This window comes from Cornus florida, unplaced genomic scaffold (assembly GCF_030987335.1).
Source record: "Cornus florida cultivar Cherokee Brave unplaced genomic scaffold, ASM3098733v1 CherokeeBrave_3.0.0_Hap2_Chr11, whole genome shotgun sequence".
Classification (NCBI taxonomy): domain Eukaryota; kingdom Viridiplantae; phylum Streptophyta; class Magnoliopsida; order Cornales; family Cornaceae; genus Cornus; species Cornus florida.
The window spans coordinates 104,604,267-104,630,596 of NW_026775581.1; the positions used below are offsets into that span (position 1 = coordinate 104,604,267).

Genomic DNA, 26,330 nt, shown 5'->3' on the forward strand with positions numbered 1-26,330 from the left:
TTTCTAGGTTGACTTGTTAAGCGAAATTGGTAGCTAATGTATTGAAACGAAATAAAATTATAAAAAATAATTTGGGAAATTGCTGTTTTCAGGGATGAACAGCGGAGTTAGCTTGCAATGAATTATTTTTTTTTCAACATGGATGTAAGAAACTGATTCAAACTCTACCCCTTTTACTCAATCGGAGTTTAAGTTATACCTTAATCAAAGCAAGTAGAAGTGTTCAGTAAAGATATAAATGTTTAGTAAAATACATCGTTGAAAATTAAGTACACATTTGAGTTAACCCATTTAAACAAATAACCAATTTTTTTTTGCACTTTTGTTAATTTATTATTATTATTTTTTTTTAACCAAATTTAAACTCACAACGTGGGCTAGGGTTTGACACATTTTGCTCGCTTTGATCACCATGTCACGTGATCTAGTACACTCAGTTCAGCGAGAAGCCCAGACAAAACCTTTATCTTATTTTTGTCAAAAAGAGGGAAATGTTCACAAAACAAGTAGATCACGTTAGTCCACTATTCCTTATAAGCATAACATTTACTCCGTATTTATTAGTCCATTGGATTGGTAATAAAATGTGGCCCAATCGAGAGTGATTCTGAAACCATTCGTTTTAGCATTTTAGGGATTAGTGACTCCCTTCGACTAAATGGGCCCAAATCCAGATCTCATCCGGACTGTTCCCCATTTCTTCAAATCCAGTTAATTACTCAGTTTCAATCCGATTCAAATCCCCAGTCTCTCTCTCTCTCTCTCTCGCTTACTACTTTCAGTCTCTCTCCTCTTTCTCTCTCATCTTGGAGATCAAATATTTTTACAATTTTCCCTCCCTTCAACTCTTTCGGTGCTGCTTTGGTTTCTCAGGGAGGACCGTTGCTTCCATTTTCGTTCTTCGATCTATAGTCGCTTTCTCTCTTCACTCTCTTTGTTTCTCTCTCTAGAACACAATTTCAAAGTCATGGACGGAGGTCAGCCCTACAATCCTCGAACGGTTGAAGAGGTCTTTCGGGATTTTAAGGGTCGAAGAGCTGGTATGATTAAAGCCCTCACCATTGGTAAGCACATTTTTCTTTTTTTTCTTTTTTTTTTTTCCTTGTGGTTTTGTATTTGATTTCTTTTTTCTTTTTCTTTTTCTTGAAGCTATTAAATTTATTTTGTTTTGTGTTTAATGTGTGAATTCATAATGGTTGGTTGTTGCAGATGTTGAAGAATTTTATCAGCAATGCGACCCTGGTTAGTGTTTTTTCAATCTCTGTTACTGTTTTAAATTATTTGGCTCTGTTTAGTGTTTGCATTTAAGATTATTTCTTCAATAGTTGTTTTACATGAACAATTTCTTCGAGGTTGAAGATTGGAGTTCTATACATAGAAGATTTTTTTAAAAAAAAAAAAAAAAAAAGTTTTGTGCTCGTTACTTCCAACGGATTATTTTACTTTATTTTTCCGTCTTACACGCAGAAAAACACATGCATATTTATATGAATACAGACATAAATTTTTTTAATCTCACTGTCTTGTTGTAATTGTTTTAAAGTATGTGAATAGAATGGTAATGTACATGGAATTCGGTTTGAACTACGAAGGTACTGCTTTTAAATATGTTTGAGTTATTAGTAGTACATTTTTATCCTTTAGTTCTTTATATATTGATCACGTTCATAACGTTGAGAAATATGTAAAATTGAGTTTGAATGGTTTCTCAACAAGGAACAATTCTTTTGGTATTTTACAATTTCAGTGAACTGTGATCTTCTATCTAATTCATGGAAACCGTTCTTACAAATGATTTTGTTGAATTAGTTGATTTTGTTGATAGGATGTGGTTATTGTGTGACAACATAAGTCTTAAAGTTCCAAGCCCAGGTTTCCATGATCAATTCCGTTCTACTCCGCGGAGATCCTGCAAATAAAGCAAAAAGTCCTACATAGAGTCCTATGGTGATGTAACCACCAAGGGTTGTACATCAGTAATATCTCCTTGACCTCCCATAGTGGTGGTCGAGGATTCGAGTCCCTATAGGGACAAAGCAGGGGTGTGAGTTATCAACCAAGAAAAATCCTTTTGTGATGGAGCATATATTAACAAATCCTCACTGGTGAAAACTCTATGAATTAATAGAAAATTTTGTGCTTTACTTGAAGAAAATATGACCAATAGGCCAGTGGCCTAGCGGTATCAGCCTCTTACTTCCCAAAGGGAGGTTAGGGGTTCAAGTCTCAGAAGAGACATGTGTGTGTGAATACCAATTAGGAAAAAAAAAAAAAATGACTTTCTGTAATGTATATTGAAGTGTTAGATTGTTGGGAATATCCCCATGGTCTATCATGTATAAATTGGTTTGATGGACTATCTTTGGCATTGAGATTTGAGATATAAAATTACCTACAAAATTATCCTTTTGGTGCATATAGTGACAGTTTTAAATATTATATGTTGGAAGCAGAACAGAATTTAATGCATGTTTATCAGAACCGCTATTCAGATTGGTATGATCCTACAATCCAAAATTAGCAAATTGATCCCGAATTGCATGAAAATGTGCAGAGGCGTAGGATTATAATGGGATTGTCAGAGAGTCTTTCAGATCCTAGAATTGCGCTATGGACTTGTTCTGGATTATTTATGCATATAAACAATCCAATGATTTCTTTCTCTTTTGTTTTTTCACAGTACTTGAAACTGTTTGTATAGTGGATTGCTTTTATGCTTTTGTTAGAATTGTAAGTTTTTATGCCATATGTAATTGGTATTTGGCGGATTGTGTTAAAGAATTAGCTTGGTTTGTTTCATTAAATTATAAATTGTGGTATAAAACATACTATTGTAAGGAAATTTTGTGAGTGTAAGGATTTGAAACTTGATTTCACATACACAAACTTACAACTTGTAAATTGTATGGTGTTTGTAGGGTTGGTTGCCTTTTGACCCTGTTACTCTGATGATTGATTGAGTTTTGTTGGTTTAAAATCTTATTTTGAAAACCTACGTAAAGCTTATCCTTCCTGGTTCTTTTTTTTTTTTTTTCCTTCCCCTTCTGTTTGTGCTTCATTTCTGTTATCTACGAAAAGCTTATGGTATCTCTTTTAACAATTTATGAAAATAATGTAAATCTCATATGTTATTTGTGCCATAATACCTTGTTATATATTGAACCACCTAGTATAATTTAATAATCTTTGGAACTTCACTTAATTAAAATTCTATGTTTGAGCCTTTGAGGCGGTAATCTTTTATGTTTCAATCTGAAGAATTAATTGAATTTTTTAATATCAAATTACAGAGAAGGAAAATCTCTGCCTTTATGGATTTCCAAGTGAGCAGTGGGAAGTCAATTTACCTGCTGAAGAGGTGCCACCGGAGCTTCCAGAGCCTGCACTGGGTATTAACTTTGCCAGAGATGGCATGCAAGAGAAGGACTGGCTGTCTTTGGTTGCCGTCCATAGTGATTCATGGTTACTTGCTGTGGCCTTCTATTTTGGTGCTAGATTTGGATTTGATAAAGCTGATAGGTACCTTTTTTTCCCCTTTGCTTGGTCGAAGCTTGGTTGTCTTCGTAGCAGAATTTAGAAGTCTAAAATGGAATTGAAAAAGAATGTAGAAAATATGAAAATATCATTTTTATCAACATTGTAATTAAATGATTTGCTTTTCATATTAATATGTTTTAGCTCATTACTCTTTTTAACTCTCCCTTGATAATTTTATACCATGGACACTTTTATAAATATCTTGTAAGTAGGAACATCTGTGATCATCTTTTGGCATATTGAATGGGTAAAGAGGAATAGCGTGGTGAAATAGGTAACAAAGTGGAAAGTTATGGATGTAAAGGATAAATATTTTTTCATGTTTGACATACCGTAGTGTCTCTTTTAATTTTTTTACTATGTTCTAAATTTGTTTCCTATTCATTGATGATGGTAGATTTATTTAGGCTTTTATTAAGGAAGGCAACATTCACACTCCTTTTATTCATAAATTCAGTCCACTTTTAAAGTAAAATGACACTATTGTCCTAAGAGAAAGTCATAGAACTCTCTCTCTCTCTCACACACACACACACACACTTACACACACAATTTCTTGAATCACAAGTTGGCCATGTTTATCTATAATTTGGTGTGATTGTGTTTACTTCTTTAAGGTGAATGTGTATAGCCTTTGATTGTGAAAGCTAGGTAATTTTATATTTGGATCTTGATGACACCATGCTTGATTTTTGCTAGTCAGTCCTCTACTAATCCTAGGAGAAACAAAAATTGTTAAGTAATAGAATTATTAAGTATTAATTTGCTCTTATTTTTGTTGGCTACCAAATTCTCTATTTGGGGAAGGACATTAAAAGAATATTTTGTATCTCAAGTCGGGTGATAATATATGTATTTGTTTCTGTTAAAAAAAAAAAAAAAATAGATCTACTCCTGAAAAGTGATATTATGATATATATATATATATATATAATGCATATATATAAATACGCATGTATAAACATTGATTTTTATTGTAATTATAAATAATACAACAGGTTTTTCTAAAAATTTATTCAGTAATTGAATTATACTATCCACCATGTAACCAAGTTGGCTCAAAAAACATTCATTATTGAAGTTTTTAACTGTTGAAATATTAATTGTTAGAGGATCAACTGTCATCTGTATCTTATACATTTTTTTTCTTTAATGTCTGTAATGCTTCCTTGTAATTTTTAATTTTTAGCTCCCTCAACCTTATTTTCTCCTCATACTGTTCATTATTTTCCCTGTTACCTTGCATTACTGAGTTATAAAAAATATGCAGCATGCATTTTACTTGATGGAAAAATGCTTGTTATAAATTGTTATAACATTCTAGGCTTCCAACCTTGTAAGGTCTGAAATTGAGAACATAAGTTGGTTTGATTTTCTTTATGTCTGTTTATACATAGAGCATGACTCAGGCTGCACATGGAGTCTGCCAATTACACATGTTATTATGGTTGTGAACGTGGAAGTAGTCAAATCCATTCTATGCCATTGTATTTTTATGTCACACAGAGTTGATTTGGATGAGGATGCTGCATTGTGGCATGGGAGACTTGTTGATTTTTAGCTCTGTGTATATGTGGGGCAATTTCTTTTTAATGAATGTCTAAATTTCTTGCGATCCTTCTAATAGGATCCTACTCATGCTTGGACCGTGTTGTACAAATGACAAGAACAATGCCCTTCATCGGGGTAAAAGGCCAAAAAGGGAAAAAGGTGGACTGATCTTAAAGCTAAAATTGAGGCTTCACAAAATGGAGCACAAAAGTCTTGCATCTGGCTTTCTGAAGTTTTGCCTTCTTGATTTTTCCCATGGGTTGCTGCATTCTATTGTTTCATCCCTCCATTGACATCTAGGTGTTTTTGATGCAGGAAACGCCTCTTCAATATGATAAATGATCTCCCAACAGTATTCGAAGTTGTGGCAGGGACAGCCAAGAAGCAAGCAAAGACATCAGTTCCAAATCACAGCGAAAATAAATCTAAATCTAACTCCAAGGTAGAAAATCGATCTGTACTCTTCTACTTTCTTTAGTTCCATCACATAAATCGAAATCATACGTTGGCAGTGCTAATTTGTTGTTTATGTTGCTTAAATGGAGGAGCTGGTCTAATGTCTGTAATGACAGAAAGTGCCTTAAGAGTACTGTTCCAATATGTATTATAGCTAGTAGATTAGTGACTCGATTTTCACTGATGGCAAGGATGAATGTTCCAAGGGATTTTTAGGTGATTGGAAATCAGGGCACGTGGTAGGCATATATCTCCTTAAGTCATTTTCAAGAGAACCTTAATTTTCATTGTGGGGGGCAAATTTCTCCATTCCGAGGCCCCTCTTTCTGTTGTAGCTGCACTTTAGTTGTTCCATAAAAAAGCCACGAAAATTCTTAGAATATTTTTTTATAATAGTGTGTTTTCTTGAATACCTTGTCATTTATGTTCATTCTCTCATGTTTTGGTGGTGAAAGCAGCGAGGCTCTGAATCTCAGGGAAAGTATTCGAAAGTGTTGCAACCAAAAGACGATGATGAAGATTTGGAAGAGGAAGATGATGAGCATGGGGAGACACTTTGTGGGGCATGTGGAGAGAACTATGCATCTGACGAGTTCTGGATCTGCTGTGACATATGTGAGAAGTGGTTCCATGGCAAGTGTGTTAAGATCACCCCAGCAAGGGCTGAGCATATTAAGCAGTACAAATGTCCTTCATGCAGCAACAAGAGAGCACGCCCATGATAGTAGCTGGGAAGGTGTGGATTCCTACTACTATTCTCTCGGGGCGGATTCTATTAATTGTCCAACTAGTCAGGTTCCCAGTCTTAGCAGCTAAGATTATGTTCCCTTGAGCTTTGAAAATATTTGATATTACGTCTAGATAGCAAACACGTTTTTTTATGTAGATCGCAGACATGCATTTTGTTACCTTGGGTTGCTGTCATGCTGTTTATTAATTTTAAATAGAATATATATGCTCTAACCATTTTCCCTGTCGTGGCGGAAGGACTCATTTTGTGCCTGCTCAATTTTAGCTATATCTGTTGCACGTCTTGATTGAGTAGATGCGTTATCTGTACACGAGATGACTTGATGTGTACTTGAAACCTGTTGAGTAAGCAATCAAATGGGGAGGTGGTATACTTGATGCGCCTATGAACTAATTGATGATATATTAATTGTGAATCAATGAAGGAAAGAAAATTGGAAATTCCTGTTAATATGTTCTGGTGTTCCGTTGCTTTTTGGTAGCGACATGTTATTGATAAGATAATGGGGTTCGTCTTTTGAGCCATTCCTGATCTCTGAGTGTGTCCTTCAGCTAAAGTTTTCCTTGCTCATAAGTTTTGTGAATATTTCAGTAGTTAAAAGAGTTTTCGTTTTCAGTTATCACATTTGACTCTCTCTCTCTCTCTCTCTGTTCTCTTATATTTGTCCAGCTTTCATGCTCTTGTTGGGGTTCTTGTTATCATGGACAAATAATGCTTGGTGTTTTTCTTCATCTATGTGTAATTGAAAAACACAGTACTTGATAACTTTATTCCCTAATAAAGCTTAAGACTCTCACGTTGATTAATTATGGAAGTGTTCGACTGTTGGAGGATTGAAAGCTTCCTATAGTTTTATGTGAAACATTAATCTGTACTGATGGTATGATTTAAGGAATCTTTTGGGTTGATGGTATATTTTATAAAGTGATTGCTCTTGTATTCGCACTGCAATAAGAGAAGAAAAGTATATATATGAAGCATGCACTGCAAAGTCGTTGATTTATCAAAAACGTGATAATAATAAAGAAGATAAATTCCGTTCACAAAACTCCTGTCATTGTAACGTGTGTGTAGAGATGGTTTGGCAAGAGTATTGTAGAGGAGTAGAAAAGTATGCGTTGGTAAAGAACACACAACGTCTAATGGCAATTGGGAAGGCCCACATGTCTACCACTCATAAGCCCCAAAATCTTATCCTCACAATTATTGGTTGTCATTAAGACTTCTGGTCCCAAAAGTCCAAAGTTTCATAGCCCCTGGGATTGTAACCCAGCGGAGATTTATCTATACAAACAAATCCTAATTTAAAGAGATTACAAATTTGAATTAGGATAGGCTGCTCCTAAGAATGGACAAAGTGAGACTGGGGCCCACGGTTTCTGCTTAGTTGGTGGTCCATTGTAGCGGCCCACGGGATATAATTGAATTGGTTTGGTGGTCCATAGACCATGTTATTGTATGATTTTTTTTTTTTTTTTTTTTTTGATTGATACTCACAAGCTTCCCTCTTATGAAACTTGAACTTTTGATCTTCTTTTGGAATAATTTTTTATATTTAAAATTTAAAGATTTTTGGACCAAAAAAATCAATAATTTTTTTATAATATTGATTGATTATTGATTGATCGTTGATGACAGTTAAATTTTATAATTTTTTTGGTCCAAAAACTTTATAATTTTTTTTTTTTGATTGATACTTACACGCTCGTCTCTTATGAAGTTGGAATAATTTTTTCGGTCCGAAAATCGGGCACATCCAATTTTACGTCATCCACATAAATGTAATGTGATGTGAAAAGAAGCCGAAGCCGAAGCCAAATTCAAATTTGATAACATCCATTTTGCATTTAGTTAAAGGAGCTAGTTTAATGACAAGGGAAGGACTACATTTGTCTAATATTAGGCGATAGAGTGCTTTAAAAGTCCACTACCTCCATGTTAACCAAATTAAAATTTTATTTTGCATTAATAATTATAGGAAAAATGATTAACATTTCCAAAATTTTAACCCAACAACTCTCAATCAACTAGATGGTGAAAGTAAGACCTATGTTTGAATTCTACATGCACTATCTAATGAATGGGCAGCCTTTCTGCACACGGCTCCTCCATTAAGTTGAATTTTTTGGTTTTTATATCCCTGCTCATAATTTAAAATATTCTTAAATCCATATATTAGCGAGGATCATATACTTTAGGTGATCACTCATCTTTTTTTTTAGTTGTTTACTCCCCAGATATTGTTGTTTAACTAAATGGGCCATTTGGCACTGAGATGCTTTGATTAAACTTGTCAACTGAAAATATATATATATATATATCATGGGTTTTTAGAAAAAATTGTCCATAGCTTGGTAAGCGGGTGGGTTTGTTTATTTTACGTAACTTCCAAATACGAACCGAGTCTGTTACCACTTGCAATATATAAAGTGAAACTCATAAAACTGGCTGAGATGTTCATGAACAGCAAAACCTTAAACCTTAAACATTAAACATGACTCAAAACCACAACCACAGTTTATACATTAGGAAGTATTCAAATATAAAACTTGTTAAATACTTTTTGGCCAAAATTCATTTTTGGACAACCCTAATTATATTCAGTACCATCAAAGTCAATTCTCCACATACAAACGATTCTTAAGTGGATTTCTTTCTAATATTATAGATGAGACATAAAAGACATTATTATTAGAGACTTGAAACAAAAGGAAACATGCTACATATTTATACAAAAATATACATTAGTATGCCCATGAGAGTGGCAAGTTACACCAACGGTAGATAGGTTAAGAAAATTGAAAAGGGTGACAAGAAACAAAACATTTCTTCCTTCCTTTTGCTTCTCCTCCTCTGCCCAATGCTCATGCTCATCAAGTGAAGCTCTCTTGATTCTTAGTAGATAGCCGTTTGAGAAACTCGTAGGTGGTGATCATGGTGGTTGCAGACATGGACATTGAAGCCCACCTTGGACCCAAGCCTCGGTAACAAGCACCCAATCCACCTTCCTTCACCAAATTCCTCACGGTTTGAACAATCGTTGGCGGCCTACGCCCACTCCCTTCTACATCCAGAACTTGCAATCTAGTCTTGACTGTATCTAGTGGCATTGTAACCAACGCAGAAAACCCACTTGCCATGGCGGCGCTCAACCCCTGCACCGCCAGCACCACCTTCGCATCCGGCCTAAAACCACCACTCCCTCCACCAACACTCTCATCTTTCCTACAACAATGGTAACCAACCCCACCCCAAATGAATCTATGGGCCATTGAATAAGATGCCCACCACACTGCATTTGAAGGGGCATATGTCAATATGGATATCCCAAATCCCCTGTATAGCCCTCTCAATCCATCTGTATAGATAATCTTTTGAAACGCATCGATTCCACCATTGTATCTATAGGTGCTAACAGAGGAAGTGATGGAATTGGGGCCACCTTGAACCATAAGCCTCTGGCTCACTACATCAATGGGTGTCCACACCAACTGTGCTGCCATGGCAGCACTTAAACCCGCGGCAGCATTCGCCACAGTGGCTGCAGTTGCCTCTGAAAACCCTAGTTTCACAGAGGCAGTTCCGACATTGCTCTTCGTAACCTCGAGCGCCGCCATGTAAAGAGCTCGAGCTGGGATTGTACCCATCAGTGAAGTCCCAAATCCCTTGTAAAACCCTCTCAACCCTTCGTACCGGAGTATCGAAAAGGCGGCATTGAAGCACGAAATTCTGCTCAGCGCCACCTGTTGCCGCGTCTTCAGAACCACGATCGGGTACAGAGTGGCCGAGACGCCGGAAAACAGGGCTGCGCCGAGGAAGAAGAACTTGGATTTGTCGAGCATCTCCCAATCAATCTCGGCCGGAAGATGAATTTCCGACGCCGAATCATCCTCCGCTGCCCTCAAACTCATCTTTGCCACTTTTCAAATTCTCTAACTTTTAATTCCTAAACTAGAAATAGTATTCGAAAGTCCTTAACATCTAAAACCCTAACTATACAAAATCAAGAAAACAGACAACAAACCCTAATTCTAAAATTCCAAGATCATACAACAGTTCTATCTTTATGGAGTATATATGTATATGTATGTGTGGATTTGGTTTAATTATTTTTTTCTTTTGCGCAAACAGATTTGAGATCGAAAGTGGGTTACCATAAACAGATCGAACATTTCTTGGATTGAGCTAAGATTCTTACCGAAATCATGGTCTTCAGAACATCGTTTGGAGAATTGGATCTGAGTTTTAGAGAGAGAGAGTGTAGAGAGAGAGAAATGATAACGGCGGCGGATGGATATAGGGGTTCTTCGATGAGCTGAGTGGTGAGAGCGAGCTTTAACTGAAAGCCCCAGAGAGAGAGAGAGAGAGAGAGAGAGAGAGAGGGGACAGAGTAATGGATTTTTGCGAGGGTTGTGCGGATCGAGGGAACTGGACACGTGTCGGTTCATGTTTTGGGAAACTTTTTGATTTGGCAGGTTAAAAGGCTGGCTGCTGACTGTGTACCACAGGATTTTGGGATTACTGTGGGTGATGATTATTCAGGACTCGGACCAATGGGCTCATCTGTATCTTTTTATGGGCACCCATATGTTCATGCTCCATTTTTATTTTTTTATTCTTTGTCTCTAATTTTTTTTTTATTATTATTAATTTTTTTTCCGAACAATGTCATATTGTGATGCATGAGTGTTACTCGTTAAAACATTATACAATGACACCCCAAACACAATGAAAGTACATGTTTACCCTTTAACCAAGTTAAATGACCAAATTACCCTCATTCAATAAATTCTTTATTCTTCTAATTTTTTTTTTTATCTTCCCATTCATTCCCTGTGAGCCTTTCTTCCTTGCCGCCACAGTCCCACAGCCGAGCCCATCACCGTTCCGTCGTTGTTTTCATCTGAGCCATCCATGGCCGGAGTCCATTTCTCCACTGTCTGCTTACTGCCATCGCAACTCTCTCTCTTGGGCTATGGCTCTAGCGACGACCGTCAATCATTAAAGTGAAGTTAGAGAGAGGAGGTAAACATGGCAAACATCTGCAACTCTCTGGGTTTTGGCTCTGACGATGACCAATCGATGAGATTGAACTCTAGCGACAGTGGTGACCTAGCGATGTGATTAGGCTCCAGCAACTAGCACCAGCAATGGCATGGCAATGACGCAATTCCGACGTTGAAGAGGCGACGAGGTCCGGCGACTAGCAGTGGTGATTGCACGACGGTGACACGATTCTGATGTCGATGAAAGGGCAACGGTATGTATTTGGTGTGACCTATCGATTCGGATTGATTAGGTAACAACATATTGTTTCTTCTTGTGGCAATCCGAATCGATGAGCATAGCGCTTGTGGCTTGTTCAACCATTTAATCAACCATATTTGCTCCAAATTTAACCTAAAAACTATCGAAAACTGATGACATCTAAAATTTTCATTAAGATCACAACGAACTTCGGCTGACACTCCAAATTCAAGTGAGTTCAAATGAAATCAAGAAATTAGAATCTGACAGTTATATACTATATATATATATATATATATATACACATGTTAGAATCTCTCTCTGCTCTACATTCTCTCTCTAACTTATTTCTCCTCACCCCCTCTCTTTCTGTGTTAGTTAGCCCGAAGAAAAGTGTTGATTCCCCACAGCCGAGGTTGTTTTCATCATGGCCGAGCCCTCACCAGCTGCAGCGAGTCCTCCACGGTTGGATAGTCACCCATCACATGAATCTAAAACCCAACGCCACGATCATTCGATGACGGCGGACAACTCAGCCGGTGGAGGGCTCGGCCGTGAGAGGAATTGCGGCATGGAATCAGCGGCCAAGAATCGAGATTAGGGATTTGAGAGATACTGTGTATGAGATAGAGAGTAAATTGGGTTTGATTTACGGATTCGGGATTTGAGGGTGTGGAAGAAGAGGAGGGCGATGTAGCAGTTTGTGTGTGTGAGACAAAGAGATGAGATGAGAACTATTGAGAGAGAGAGATGAGATGAGGGGTAGTTTGGTCATTTTAAGTAAGGATTAAAATATATCTTAGGGCATATTAGACATTTCATGTCACTTTAGGCTGTGTTTGGCTCCATTTTTTTTTAAAATGGGGTGTCATTATTCAAGTTTGTAAACCTAGGGGGTGTTTCTGTCCAAAAAACGGCTAAGTTGTATATGGTTGTTAATATGGCAAACCTTAGGAGGTGTCTCTGTAATTAACCCATTTATTTTTGTGGGGTAAAAAAAATTACTCATTATAACATTGGCGTAGTACAATAGTGGATTACAAACATTTTATTAAAGTAAAGTGGACCTATAAGTGTTGATAAATTTATTTTTGTGGAGTGCTTGTAAGTGTCCGTTATACCATGTTCAACTGCTATAACGAATAATTTCTCCCAAAAAAGGAAAGAAAAAAAAATAGAGTCTTTTTAAAAAATTTAGAATCCTAATTTTATCGATTTTAAAATATTTCTTTCTTGTAAAATAGATCCTATTTATTTTCAATTTTAATTGTTGATGTGGAAATCCTTACGACTCGGAACGACGACGTTTACCTGCAAAACAAAGGGACGTCACCTCGAATGGTACCGGTGGGGTGCCGGCCGAGGACCCTCCGACGATCAAGTTAGTACTTGTAATCGTATTACATAATAATTATGTATACTTTGTTTAGGGATTTTTTTCTCGTACCTTCTTTAACGGCTTGGTGCCCTATTTATGGCTGTCGATTGGAATCCAATTGGTTCCGCCGGTATCGATGGTTGATCTTATCTTCCGTTTGTGCGAGATCATAGGAGATTTGTTGCCAGATTTATCGGGGATATGAATAATCATTTTAACCTCTTCCAATTATGATAGGATTATTCTTACTCTGTTGAACCATGTCAGATTTCATTATCAAGCTAATCAATCTTATCGAGGGTAGGGTAGGTTTATATTTTTCCCTATCAGTTGCCCCCCATTCCCAAGCTTGCATGTCTAGCTTTGGGAATGTAAATTTTTTTTTTTTTTCAACCCCTGTGAACAGTACTGCAGGGTATTATTCCCGCGGGTTCTATTCATGTGAATAGTAACTCGGGAATTTTTTTTTTTTTTCCTGCCCTGGAACAGTACCCCGCGGGTACTATTTTTAGTACATTTGGGTATTCTGCCCCAGGGTACTATTTTTGATACCTTTAGGTACTCTGCCCCTGGGTATTCTTTTTGGTACCCTTGGGTACTCTTCCCTTGGTAAGGGAATAAATTGGACGAGCTTCACTCAGGTCGTCACCCCTTTAATAAGGGAATTAAATTTTACGAGCTTTACTCAGCTCGTCCCCTTTAGTAAGGAATTTTTATTTATTATCCCTTATAGTACGGGGATATTAATTACAGGATTCATTCAGCCCCGGTCCTTGTAGTACAGGACATTTATTTACTATCCCTTATAGTACGGGAATATTGATTGCGGGATTCATTCAACCCGAGTTCTTTTAGTACATGATATTTCTTTATTATCCCTTATAGTACGGGGATATTGATTACGGGTTTCATTCAGCCTGTCCCTTTAGCAAGGGAATAAATTTTACGAGCTTCACTCAGCTCGTCCCTTTAGTAAGGGAATTAATTACCACATAAGTATAACACGTGAGGGGGAGGATCGTTTTTTGACCTGACCTTTGTAGGTTAAGTCCTGATCTCTGATGATCATACTTTTGTCAGTTAGGCCCTAGTCTTGGTCTCTGATGACCAAACTTGGGGTAACCGGGCACTGATCTTGGATGACCGAGCCTTTGTAGACTTTGGGCAATCAATTCTTAGTCTTGGTTGACTAGGCCTTGGTTTTGGATAACCAAGTCTTGATTTATAATAACCAAGGGTTGTACCCTTCCCGTCGTGTAAAGACTAGAAACCCGACTAGCTCGATGTACCAAGGTACGATCAATCTTCTAAACCTTGTCATCATATGTAGATCGGCGATTGATATCGTATGATCCACTATTCTGCCCCTGATGTTGGGATCTTGGGTGATGACCCATTCTATAGACGTTTATGCAACGGACAGGGTGTCTGGTGCTGCAACAATTTATAGTTGTCTAAAAATATTGGATTAGGTTAGAAGTAATTACTAAAAATTAACCTGTAATGGATTATCAATCCAAAATTCTGCATAATCTGAAGTCGATAGGCCATTCCTGCAAGGGAAGAGAGGTGACGACTGTCGTCTGGTAGGTGGAGGCTTAGTGTCCAGCGACTGGCTTGATGCCTGGTGGGTAGAGGCGTGGTACCCAACGGCTGACAGATGACGGTCTGGTGGTCAGTACTTCGTTGGGTCCAATGATCGCCCTTAACTTAGGAACCAGCTTGGGAATACAGACCTCATTGGACATGGGATCTTGAGGGACATTGGACCTCCTTGGACCTGAAGGTCTTGATACATTCTTGGGTGTAGAAGGCCACCCTGATTGTATGAATGGACGGAGTAATGAAACTCCGTTGCTAGAGACATCCTCAGTAGTAGAAGCTTTACTAGTAGGTATAGACCCCCTTATTGGTGGTGATCTTCTTGATGGGTGGAGACCTACCCATTTATGTAGGTGCAGAAGGACCAGGTCTTAGTCTTCAATGATTAGGCTGTAACGATCCCAAAACTAATGCCAAGATTTTTTTTTTTTTTTTTTTTTTTTTTTTTTTTTTTTTAAATTCGGCATAATCTCCCCTAAAAATGGACCTATCGCAATTTGTTTAAATTCATTTTTAATCTATCATGGCTCAAATTCCGAATTCATGGCAATAGAAGATGATGATACACAATCAAATGACCTCAATAATACTTCAAACTAGTATTACTCTCCCCATTCATCAATAAGGTTTACATGTTATCAAATTCACATCCAAAATATCATCAAATACCTTAATTACATTACATGACAAAGTTTTTGCAAAATATACATATACACCTTCACACTTTTAGTGCTTTGCAAAAATAATGGGAGATATACAAAAGACACAAAAGTGAGCTTCTAGTATCGCTCAAGCTTGAGGTGGGTTGTCGTTCACCGGTTCTTTTCCAAGACCTGAAAAAAATGTATAAATAGTAGGGTGAGCTATATGCTCAGTAGGTGACACTTAAGACACAAATCTTGTGTCCTTGTGAATTCAAGCAAAGCATAGGCCAATGGGAGATAGGGATCATACAACGTAGGGGATCAAATACAACATACAATTCAATTCCAATTATAAACAATGCAATGCAATGCAATGAAATGCAATGCATGTCAATGACACTCCCCATTTTCATTCTCAAAATCATCACTTTCAAACGTTAATACAGCCCGCCCTTTGGTAATCCCGCCGTGACACGAGAGGAGGATTGGCTAGTGTCCCTGACCCTTGGTAACCCCGCGGCGTCATTATGGGGCCCAGCTAACTCAACCACACTAGGGCGACTCCCTAATCCCCTCTAGGCTATATTAACCTCCGGCCCGTTGGTAACCCCGCAACGACCGGGTTTATCAAAACCATTTCACAAAAACTATCATTTCCCAAAAATTCCTCATTTTCATTTCAAGACAAATTCTCCCATTTCATGCATCCCAATGACATGTCCATGAATGTACATATAATCTCAATATCATGACAATGTGAAATTTTGACACAATACAATTAAGCATGGTCTCATACATCACTTTCAGCAAGTTTACACATAGTAGACATAAACTCAACACATAGGCAAGCTTTTCACATAATACATCACATGTGCATAAACATACATTTCTCTAGACAACATTAAAATAATCATTAACACAATTAATCCCCAAGTAAAGCATGTTAGCACATAAAAGAGGTGTAATTCACAAAAAACACCACAAAGCCATCATCTATACATGCTTTTTACATAGACAAGTCATAACCCTAAGACATGAATTTTTTCTAAACATCACTTACACCTCATTGAAGCAATTAATTCTCAATTTTAGCATGTCTAGCACAACAAAAGAGCATAACTCACAATGGAACAAGAAGAGAGTGGATTAAGATGCCCCTACCTCAAGATTGCACCAAAACCCTAGAAATAGGTCTAAATTTTCGAGTTCCAAAGAAGGCTCAAAACTGGAAATTGCTTGCATCAACGCGTAAAGCTCGTCACACTCGTCGTTTTGCCTCAAACGACACCTAAATCCGGCAAGGGTTGAGAGAGTAATCAAGGGTTAAAGCTTGAAGTGAAAAAAAAGAAAAAAGGAAAAAGAGAAGGAGCCGAGAGCAGCACTCGGGAGAAAGAGAGAGGAAAAGAACAGAGACTAACTTGGTCTCTTAATTCATTTAAAAGGGACGTGGGTCCCACCTCTCTTTTTCTAATTTTTTTTTTTTTTTTTTTCTTTTCTTTTAATACACACCGCACACACAGGCATATATATATATATAAAGGCATAAAATTACACTCTCCCCTACTTTAAAAGATTTCGTCCCCGAAATCAAGACATACCTGAGGAAGAAAACAACTCTGGATACTTTGAGCGAACCTCCTGTTCAAGCTCCCAAGTAGCTTCCTCGACTCCGTGGTGTCTCCAAAGGACTTTCACCATTGGTATTGTCTTATTCCTCAACACCTTCTGTTGTGTGTCAAGAATCTGAACTGGTCCTTCCTCATTGGAAACATCCTCATTAATGTCCACATCTACCCAACTCAAAATGTGAGATGGATCCGGTTCGTACTTCCGTAACATCGATACATGGAAAACATTGTGGACCCTATCCAACTGTGGTGGCAAAGCAAGCCTGTAGGCAACCTCTCCTACTCGGTCCAAAATCTCAAACGGTCCAATAAATCGTGGCGACAACTTGCTACTTTTTCCGAATCTCATCAATCCCTTCCGTGGAGAAACCCGTAGAAAAACATGGTCTCCCACCTCAAAGGATAACGGTCGTCTCCGCTTATCCGCATAGCTCTTCTGTCGGCTCTGAGCTGTAAGTAACCTCTGTCTTATCAACTTAATCTTCTCAGTAGTCTCGAGTACAATGTCGGGTCCTAAGGCGGCTGTCGCACCTACCTCAGTCCAACAAACAAGAGACCTACAAGGTCTACCATACAACGCCTTAAATGGAGCCATCTGGATACTCGCTTGATAACTGTTGTTGTAGGCAAACTCAATAAGTGGAAGGTGATCCTCCCAACTACCACCCAAGTCAAGCACACATGCCCGAAGCATATCCTCCAAAATCTGGATAGTACGCTCCGACTGACCGTTCGTCTGTGGATGGAATGCCGTACTAAGATGCAACGCTGAACCAAACGCTACTTGAAGTCCTTCCCAGAACTTCGAAGTGAACTTAACATCCCTATCTGACACAATGGTTACAGGAACTCCATGCAACCTTACAATCTCCTTTACATAAAGAACACCAAGCTTCTCTGCATCATCTGTTGTCTTAATAGGCAAAAAGTGAGCCGTCTTGGTCAATCTGTCAATGATGACCCATACGGCTTCATTGCCCCTTCTTGACCTTGGAAAACCTGTCACAAAATCCATAGCGATATGCTCCCATTTCCATTGCGCTACAGGTAATGGTTGCAGCAAACCTGCTGGCCTCTGATGCTCGGCCTTCACCTGCTGACAGGTAAGGCATCCAGCCACAAACTGTGCAACATCATTCTTCATCCCGCTCCACCAATACTGACGTCTCAAATTGTGATACATTTTAGTACCACCTGGATGAACTGCAAAGCGGGAAGTGTGAAACTCCCGTAGGACGTCCTCACGACAACATGTGGGAACCACCAACAAACCCCTGAACCGTAGACCCCCATCTGCATGCAAGGCCCAATCTTTCACTGTCTCACCACTAGAGATCAAAGCGTGGATGGCATCTAAGTCCGGGTCCTGTCTCTGTGACTCAATCACTCGTACAACAAGAGTAGGCTGAGCCACAAGACTAAATAAGAATGCCGACTCACTTCAAGCATCATCATCACAACACTGTAATCCCATCTCTGCCAGATCTTCAAGCATCTTCCACTTCCGAATAGCTAAACTGGCCAAAGTTCCACGAGATTTCTGGCTTAAGGCATCTGCTACCACATTTGCCTTGCCCGGATGATACTGCAAGTCAAAATTGTAGTCCTCCAAGAATTCGACCCATCGCCTTTGTCTGTTGTTCAAGTCCTTTTGGGAGAAAAGGTACTTGAGACTTTTGTGATCTGAAAATACCTTGAATCTCTCACCATACAAATAGTGTCTCCAACACTTCAAGGCAAACACAACTGCCGCTAATTCCAGATCATGAGTAGGGTAGTTAAGCTCGTGAGTCTTCAACTGTCGAGACCCATAAGCCACTACTCTACCATCTTGCATCAACACACATCCCAACCCGTCACGTGAAGCATCACAATCGATCACATAACCCAAGCCACGCTCAGGTATCACCAACACTGGAGCTGTAGTCAATCTTGTCTTCAACTCCTGAAAAGATGAATCACAGGCCTCATTCCAGACAAACTTGACCCTTTTCCGGGTCAAACGGGTCATAGGAGCTGCCAAATGGGAGAAATCCTTCACAAATCTCCGATAGTAACCCACTAAACCAAGGAAACTGCGGATCTCAAACACATTCTTGGGTCGCTCCCAAGTCAAAACTGCTTCAACCTTTGATGGATCAACTGATACCCCACCTTCTGAAACAACATTCCCCAAAAATTTCACCTCCTATAGCCAAAACTCACACTTCTCGTATTTGGCATAAATCGGTGCTCCCGCAAAATCTGTAAAACAATACTCAAATGGACCTCGTGATCTTCCCGAGTCCGTGAGTACATAAGAATGTCATACACGAAAACTACCACAAACTGGTCCAAGTAATTGTGAAAGACGCGGTTCATCAAGTCCATGAATGCCGCTGGCGCATTAGTCAAGCCAAAAGGTATAACAAGGAACTCATAGTGTCCATACCGTGTACGGAATGCTGTCTTCGGGATATCCTCATCCCTAACCCGCAACTGATAATAGCCAGACCTCAAGTCAATCTTCGAGAAACAACTGGCTCCCCTTAACTGATCAAATAAATCATCTATCCTTGGTAAAGGATACTTGTTCTTGATGGTGGCATGATTCAACTTCCTGTAATCAATGCACAACCTCAAAGAACCATCTTTCTTCTTAGCAAACAAGACCGGTGCGCCCCACGGTGACACATTTGGTCGGATGAAACTTTTCATCCTCAAATCATCAAGCTGTCTCTTCAATTTTTCCAATTCAACTGGTGCCATACGATACGGTGCCACAGAAATCGGCGCAGTACCATGCATCAAATCAACAGTGAACTCCACTTCTCGGTGTGGAGGCAACTTTGTCAAATCTTCTGGAAAAACATCCAAGAAGTCACAAACAATCGCCGGATAAACTTCTCCCACGACATCATCTTCTTCGGCTAGAAGACTAGCTAAGAAATAATCACAATGACTTCGTCCATGAACTCCATAAAACGATGAAATGTGGGAATCACTCCAATCTCCCACGAAAAAGAACAGTCTCCCTCGGGAGTGCAAATTGTAACCCTTCCTCTGTAACAGTCGATCGTGGCATGAAATGAAGCCAGCTAATCCATCCCGAGAATGACATCAAAGCTAGTCATCTCCCGGAGGATAAGGTCAAACACAAAGGTCCGCCCGGCTATCACAATGGAGCAATCCTGCACAACTCGGCTCAATGACATTGAAACCCCAACTGACGTATCAACACATAACGCCCGATGCATGAAACTAACCTCTAACCCCGATGCAAGTGCAAATGATGATGAAATGAAAGAATGAGATGCACCAGAGTCAAACAAAACACGGGCCCAACAACCAAACACTGGAAATATACCTCAAAGAACTGACGGTCCAGAAGATGCATCGGTCTGTGCCAGTGCAAAAACACGTCCCTGTGGTACCTGTGCCTGAGGACTGCCAACCTGAACACCTGACTGCTGCACTGACATAGTAGGAATATCCCTCCTAACCGATCGTGAACCCTGTGAAGACATAGTAGGCTGTGGTGGTGGTGGTCTGAAACCTGACTGAACTGTAGCCAATTGTGACGGCCTCTGCTGTGACCCTCTGCCACTAATGGTGCCTGCTCTCTGACTCGGACAATCACGAATCAAGTGACCCTGCTGGCCACACCCATAACAAGCCTTCGGAGCTGACGAAACTGAAGACGATCTCATTGGACAACTGGACTTGTAATGTCCGAGCTGCTGACACTGATAACAAACAACTGCACTCCTGTCAGGTCCAGCTGGCATAGGAGTGGTAGGAGCAGATCTTGTAGACTGTTGCCCCTGAAACTGAGATGGACTACCCCTGTTCCTTTTCCAAGAAGATCCCTCTGAGGATGGCCTTGCACCCCTCTTTTGCTTCAATTGCTCTCTTCTTGCATCATTCTCTCTATTGTCAGCCTCCAGCATCAAAGCCCTTTCCACTGCTTCAGAGTAAACCTTAATAAACTGTGCCGTGATCAACGGCCTCATTCAATCATTAAGACCCGAGACAAACTCCCGAAGTCTTGTTAGCTTCATCTTTCACCACTTCTGGAGCAAAACGGGAGAGTGAGGTGAACTTGTTTTCATACTCCGCCACTGACATGTTCCCTTGAATAAGATTATGAAATTGGTCTTGTAACTCCCATCTTTTGGAAAGTGGAAAGTACTTTTCATAGAACAGTTCCTTGAACCTGTCCCAGTTCATCTCTTCAATCTTGTACTAGTTGGTGACTGACTTCCACCAAACCTTAGCATCCTTGGCAAACTTATACGTAGCTAGGATGATCTTTAGATGATCCTTTGTCACATCCATTGAAGTTAGTTGGGTTTCAACTTGATCCAAGTAGTCATCTGCTACCATTGGATCCGCACTGCCCTCAAACATAACCGGCATCAGCTGAGAAAACCCCTTTATGATCTTGAGACGCTTTTGAGCTGGCGTCTCCTCAATTTGAACTGTAGGTTGTGGTGCCGACTGCGACTGAGCAGCGTTGCCCTCACGACATTCTGCAACAAACGATTAAACTCCAGTACCACAGAACCTTCACCCACTTCTACGGGTACGGGTGTTTCAACATTCTCTCTTCTTGGGGGAACAGCTCTTGGGGGAATCAAGTCCCTAAGAAGCATGTTCTCATCAACTGGCTCCGCCGGATTGGAGCTAGAGCTCTCACCAACATCGCCCCTTGTTGGCTTAGGGCCAACTTCTCTAGGTTCCTCACGCCGTGACATCGTGCTATAAAACGAGAAAACGATTCAGAAACATGACACTAAGGTCCACTGTGGAAGACTCAACAAGAATTAATACCGTACAACACTTAACATGCAAGACTATGCAAGAAACATTTTAACATAAACAAGTAAGCAAGTAAGCACATAGGCAGTTAAGCATGCTCATTTAAATAAGATACCACATAGCAAGTAGTCAAGTAAACAATACAAACAACATCCCATGCGACTCTATGTAGGCCTCTACCCGTCATCCTAAAGGTTTTCGAACCTTTGCTCTGATACCAAATTTGTAACGATCCCAAAACTAATGCCAAGAATTTTTTTTTTTTTTTTTTAAAAAAAATTCGGCATAACCTCCCCTAAAAATAGACCTACCGCAACCTGTTTAAATTCATTTTTAACCAATCATGGCTCAAATTCCGAATTCACGGCAATAGAAGATGATGATACACAATCAAATGACCTCAATTATACTTCAAACTAGTATTACTCTCCCCATTCATCAATAAGGTTTACATGTTACAAAATTCACATCCAAAATATCATCAAATACCTTAATTACATTACATGACAAAGTTTTTGCAAAATATACATATACACCTTCACACTTTTAGTGCTTTGCAAAAATAATGGGAGATATACAAAAGACACAAAAGTGAGCTTCTAGTATCGCTCAAGCTTGAGGTGGGTTGTCGTTCACCGGTTTTTTTCCAAGACCTGAAAAAAATGTATAAATAGTAGGGTGAGCTATATGCTCAGTAGGTGACACTTAAGACACAAATCTTGTGTCCTTGTGAATTCAAGCAAAGCATAGGCCAATGGGAAATAGGGATCATACAACGTAGGGGATCAAATACAACATACAATTCAATTCCAATTATAAACAATGCAATGCAATGCAATGAAATGCAATGCATGTCAATGACACTCCCCATTTTCATTCTCAAAACCATCACTTTCAAACATTAATACAGCCCTCCCTTTGGTAACCCCGCCGCGACACGAGAGGAGGATTGGCTAGTGTCCCTGACCCTTGGTAACCCCGCGACGTCATTATGGGGCCCAGCTAGCTCAACCACACTAGGGTGACTCCCTAGTCCCCTCTAGGCTATATTAACCTCCGGCCCGTTGGTAACCCCGCAGTGACCGGGTTTATCAAAACCATTTCACAAAAACTATCATTTACCAAAAATTCCTTATTTTCATTTCAAGACAAATTCTCCCATTTCATGCATCCCAATGACATGTCCATGAATGTACATATAATCTCAATATCATGACAATGTGAAATTTTGGCACAATACAATTAAGCATGGTCTCATACATCACTTTCAGCAAGTTTACACATAGTAGACATAAACTCAACGCATAGGCAAGCTTTTCACATAATACATCACATATGCATAAACATACATTTCTCTAGACAACATTAAAATAATCATTAACACAATTAATCCCCAAGTAAAGCATGTTAGCACATAAAAGAGGTGTAATTCACAAAAAACACCATAAAGCCATCATCTATACATGCTTTTCACATAGACAAGTCATAACCCTAAGACATGAATTTTTTCTAAACATCACTTACACCTCATTGAAGCAATTAATTCTCAATTTTAGCATGTCTAGCACCACAAAAGAGCATAACTCACAATGGAACAAGAAGAGAGTGGATTAAGATGCCCCTACCTCAAGATTGCATCAAAACCCTAGAAATGGGTCTAAATTTTCGAGTTCCAAAGAAGGCTCAAAACTAGAAATTGCTTGCATCAACGCGTAGAGCTCGTCACACTCGTTGTTTTGCCTCAAACGACACCTAAATCCGGCAAAGATTGAGAGAGTAATCAAGGGTTAAAGCTTGAAGTGAAAAAAAAGAAAAAAGGAAAAAGAGAAGGAGCCGAGAGCAGCAGTCGGGAGAAAGAGAGAGGAAAAGAACAGAGACTAACTTGGTCTCTTAATTCATTTAAAAGGGACGTGGGTCCCACCTCTCTTTTTCTAATTTCTTTTTCTCTTTTTTTTTTTTTTTTTTTTTTTTTACACACCGCACACACAGGCATATATATATATATAAAGGCACAAACATTACACAGGCCTTGGTAATTAGTTGCTGCCCGATATGAGATGGAAGGGACCAAGCATCGCTAGATGGAAAATACCATATTGGACTGCCTGGGTCGACGTGCCAAATTTTGAAAGGTGGCATCACGTAACCCACTGTTTTGCCCCCAATATGATAGACAGGTAATCAAGATGTAGAGTCCTGTCCTTATATAAGAACATGGAATCCCGTTGTCAACCGATGACTTTGGGAAGGTTTCCATGGTCAGAAACTTTCGTCTTGCCGTCCGAGCCAAGTCGCGTCGGGATTATTATTTCTTTAGAAAACTAATCGTTCCTACAGACGGCGCCAGCTGTTGATGCGGAAATTCTCACGACTCGGAACGACGGCGTTTACCTGCAAAACAAAGGGACGTCACCTCGAATGGCACCGGTGGGGTGCCGGCCGAAGACCCTCCGACGATCAAGTTAGTACTTGTAATCGTATCACATAATAATTATGTATACTCTGTTTAGGGATTTTTTCTCGTACCTTCTTTAACGGCTTGGTGCCCTATTTATGGCTGTCGATTGGAATCCAATTGGTTCCGCCGATGTCGATGGTTGATCTTATCTTCCGCTTGTGCGAGATCATAGGAGATTTGTTGCCAGATTTGTCGGGGATATGAATAATCCTTTTGACCTCCTCCAATTATGATAGGATTATTCTTACCCTATTGAACCACGTCAGATTTCATTATCAAGCTAATCAATCTTATCGAGGGTAGGGTAGGTTTATATTTTTCCCTATTATTAATCAAAATTCATATAGATTTGGTTTGTTTCCTACTATATATTTATTTTAGAAAGAAAAAAATGATATATTTTAGAATCTTAAGTTAAATTTCCCTAGTTGAAACAAATCAGTTGAAACAAACTAAATAAGTCGAATTCCAAGTAACACAACCGCTAGATTAAGAAGGCATTTGTAAATATTTAAAATAGCTCTTCTTTATTTTATTATTATTATTATTATACTTTAGACTATTAGACTTCCTAGTTCCTACTTATACAACCAACTATATTTAGGGGTAAGTGTAGAAAACACCTTTAAAATATACTTTTCGTAGTACTTTTATCCCTTATTTGAAAAAGCGTGTAATAAACACCCCTAATTTTTTGAAATTGTGCAAAATTACCCATTTGTCAGAAATCTTACATAAACTATTGTTATAATACGCATTTTGCCCTTTTACTTTTCTTAAAATACCCATTAAACTGTGTCATTTTACAATTTAGCTTTCAATTATATATTAATATTTATAAACAAATTGTATTGTTTCTGGTGGTTGTTGGAGACGATGATAATGAAGGTGAAGGAGGTGCCAAAACGTGCAGAGATTGCCGAACCAGTTCTTTGGCCATGGTTCTCTCTCATCTCAAGTTGTCACTTTACATCCTCTTCACCCCCGAATCCAACTGGGACGAGTCAGCCATGGCCGCAGAATGCTCAGAGCTTTGAATGATCCGATTGAATAGCTTACCGCCGGCACTATTCGTTGTTTACAATGATATTGTCGACGACGGTGTTGATCGGGTGCTTTGCCGTCAATTTCACATTTTATTGATCGCTTGACCAACAGATCCTTTAGCTGAAGATGATGACCTCGATTCCCTGAGTTCACGGTCATCATGACGTCGGAGAGAAATTGAAGTCGGTTGAGTGTTCAGAAAACCAATTTTGAAATTTCATCAAGTTAGCGAGAAATGCATTGGAGCCTTCATCGCCGTTCGGATACGGAATTCCAGTGTAGATCGTCTGCAATTCGTCGCCTGTGAGCACTATCTCCATAGCGGCTCGGCAACTTCATGTAGTTAGTGAGAAATGCATAAGAGCCTTCATCGTCGTCCGGATACGGAATTCCAGCGTAGATCGGCCGCAATTCTCCGCCTTCGAGCACCGTCTCCACAGCGGCTCGGCATAGCTGCCATTTCCCGGCAGAGAGGAGACCAATAACACCGTTCATCGGATTCACTGTGCGACCACACGCTTCGAACAACAGTGATTGAAAACAGAGCTTAAAGACAAACTAAAAAACAAACAATAACCAAACAGAATAAAAAACAAATCAATTGAATAAGCAAATAGAAAACAAAGCTTTGATCAAATCAAATTAGGTTTTTGATTACCGACTCTCTTGTTCTCCGGCACGGTGGAAATGAAAGCCATGAGTTCATGGTCGCCTCCGCCACTGTCTCCCCCATTAACGCCACAACCTTCGAGTTCACTGCCACCTGGGACATCTCTCTTCTGATAAAAAAAAAAAAAAACCCTAACACCAAGCTCACCGACAGTCTCGATGCCCACTCTTATATGCCGATTTTCTCCTACAACCCAGACAGAATTGCAGCAAAACGACGGTGTTATGTTTATGATTATTTTTGGTCTTTTTACAAAATTTTGTATTTTTATATATTTTGTAAAATTATTAACTAAGGGTACTTTAGTCAAATTTGATTTTAAATGTGCAATAGAGACTTGCTTGCACCAAATTAAAACTTGAGGGGTGTTTTTTACACGAGAGGGGTATGATATGCACTATAAGCATACTTGAAGGGTGTTTTTTTTTTTATATTTTTTGCACTTGACTCTATATTTTTCTAAGAGTCCATTAAATAATAATAATTAAAAAAATAAATAAATAACTAGCCAAGTGATGGTGTGGCCATCCGGATGAATAGCCACCACATTAATTGGCCTTG

At 39.2% G+C, this 26,330-nt stretch overlaps 2 protein-coding genes and 1 long non-coding RNA gene across 4 annotated transcripts; 1 reads left to right on the plus strand and 2 right to left on the minus strand.

Moving 5' to 3' along the window:
- The first annotated feature begins 586 nt into the window (after nt 1-586).
- LOC132283974 (PHD finger protein ALFIN-LIKE 4-like) lies at nt 587-6,517 on the plus strand. 2 transcript variants are annotated; one of them, XM_059786031.1, is made up of 5 exons: nt 587-1,064; nt 1,210-1,242; nt 3,291-3,519; nt 5,404-5,530; nt 6,000-6,517. In XM_059786031.1, exons 1-5 carry the CDS (start codon nt 968-970, stop codon nt 6,264-6,266), a joined length of 753 nt encoding a protein of 250 aa, XP_059642014.1. In that variant the 5' UTR covers nt 587-967; the 3' UTR covers nt 6,267-6,517. The 2 variants fall into 2 exon arrangements, with proteins under 2 accessions (XP_059642014.1, XP_059642015.1); XM_059786032.1 differs by having other exon boundaries at nt 594-1,064; nt 6,003-6,517.
- A 2,447-nt stretch (nt 6,518-8,964) lies between these two features.
- Nucleotides 8,965-10,690, minus strand: LOC132283724 (uncharacterized). The gene has a single exon (XM_059785734.1). The coding sequence runs from the start codon at nt 10,204-10,206 to the stop codon at nt 9,169-9,171; it is 1,038 nt and encodes a 345-aa protein (XP_059641717.1). The 5' UTR covers nt 10,207-10,690; the 3' UTR covers nt 8,965-9,168.
- A 4,407-nt stretch (nt 10,691-15,097) lies between these two features.
- Nucleotides 15,098-16,348, minus strand: LOC132284144 (uncharacterized). Its single transcript, XR_009472208.1, has 2 exons — nt 16,291-16,348; nt 15,098-15,355 (listed from the first exon to the last, which is right to left on the minus strand). It is a non-coding gene; the product is annotated as an uncharacterized LOC132284144 (long non-coding RNA).
- Nucleotides 16,349-26,330: the final 9,982 nt, after the last annotated feature.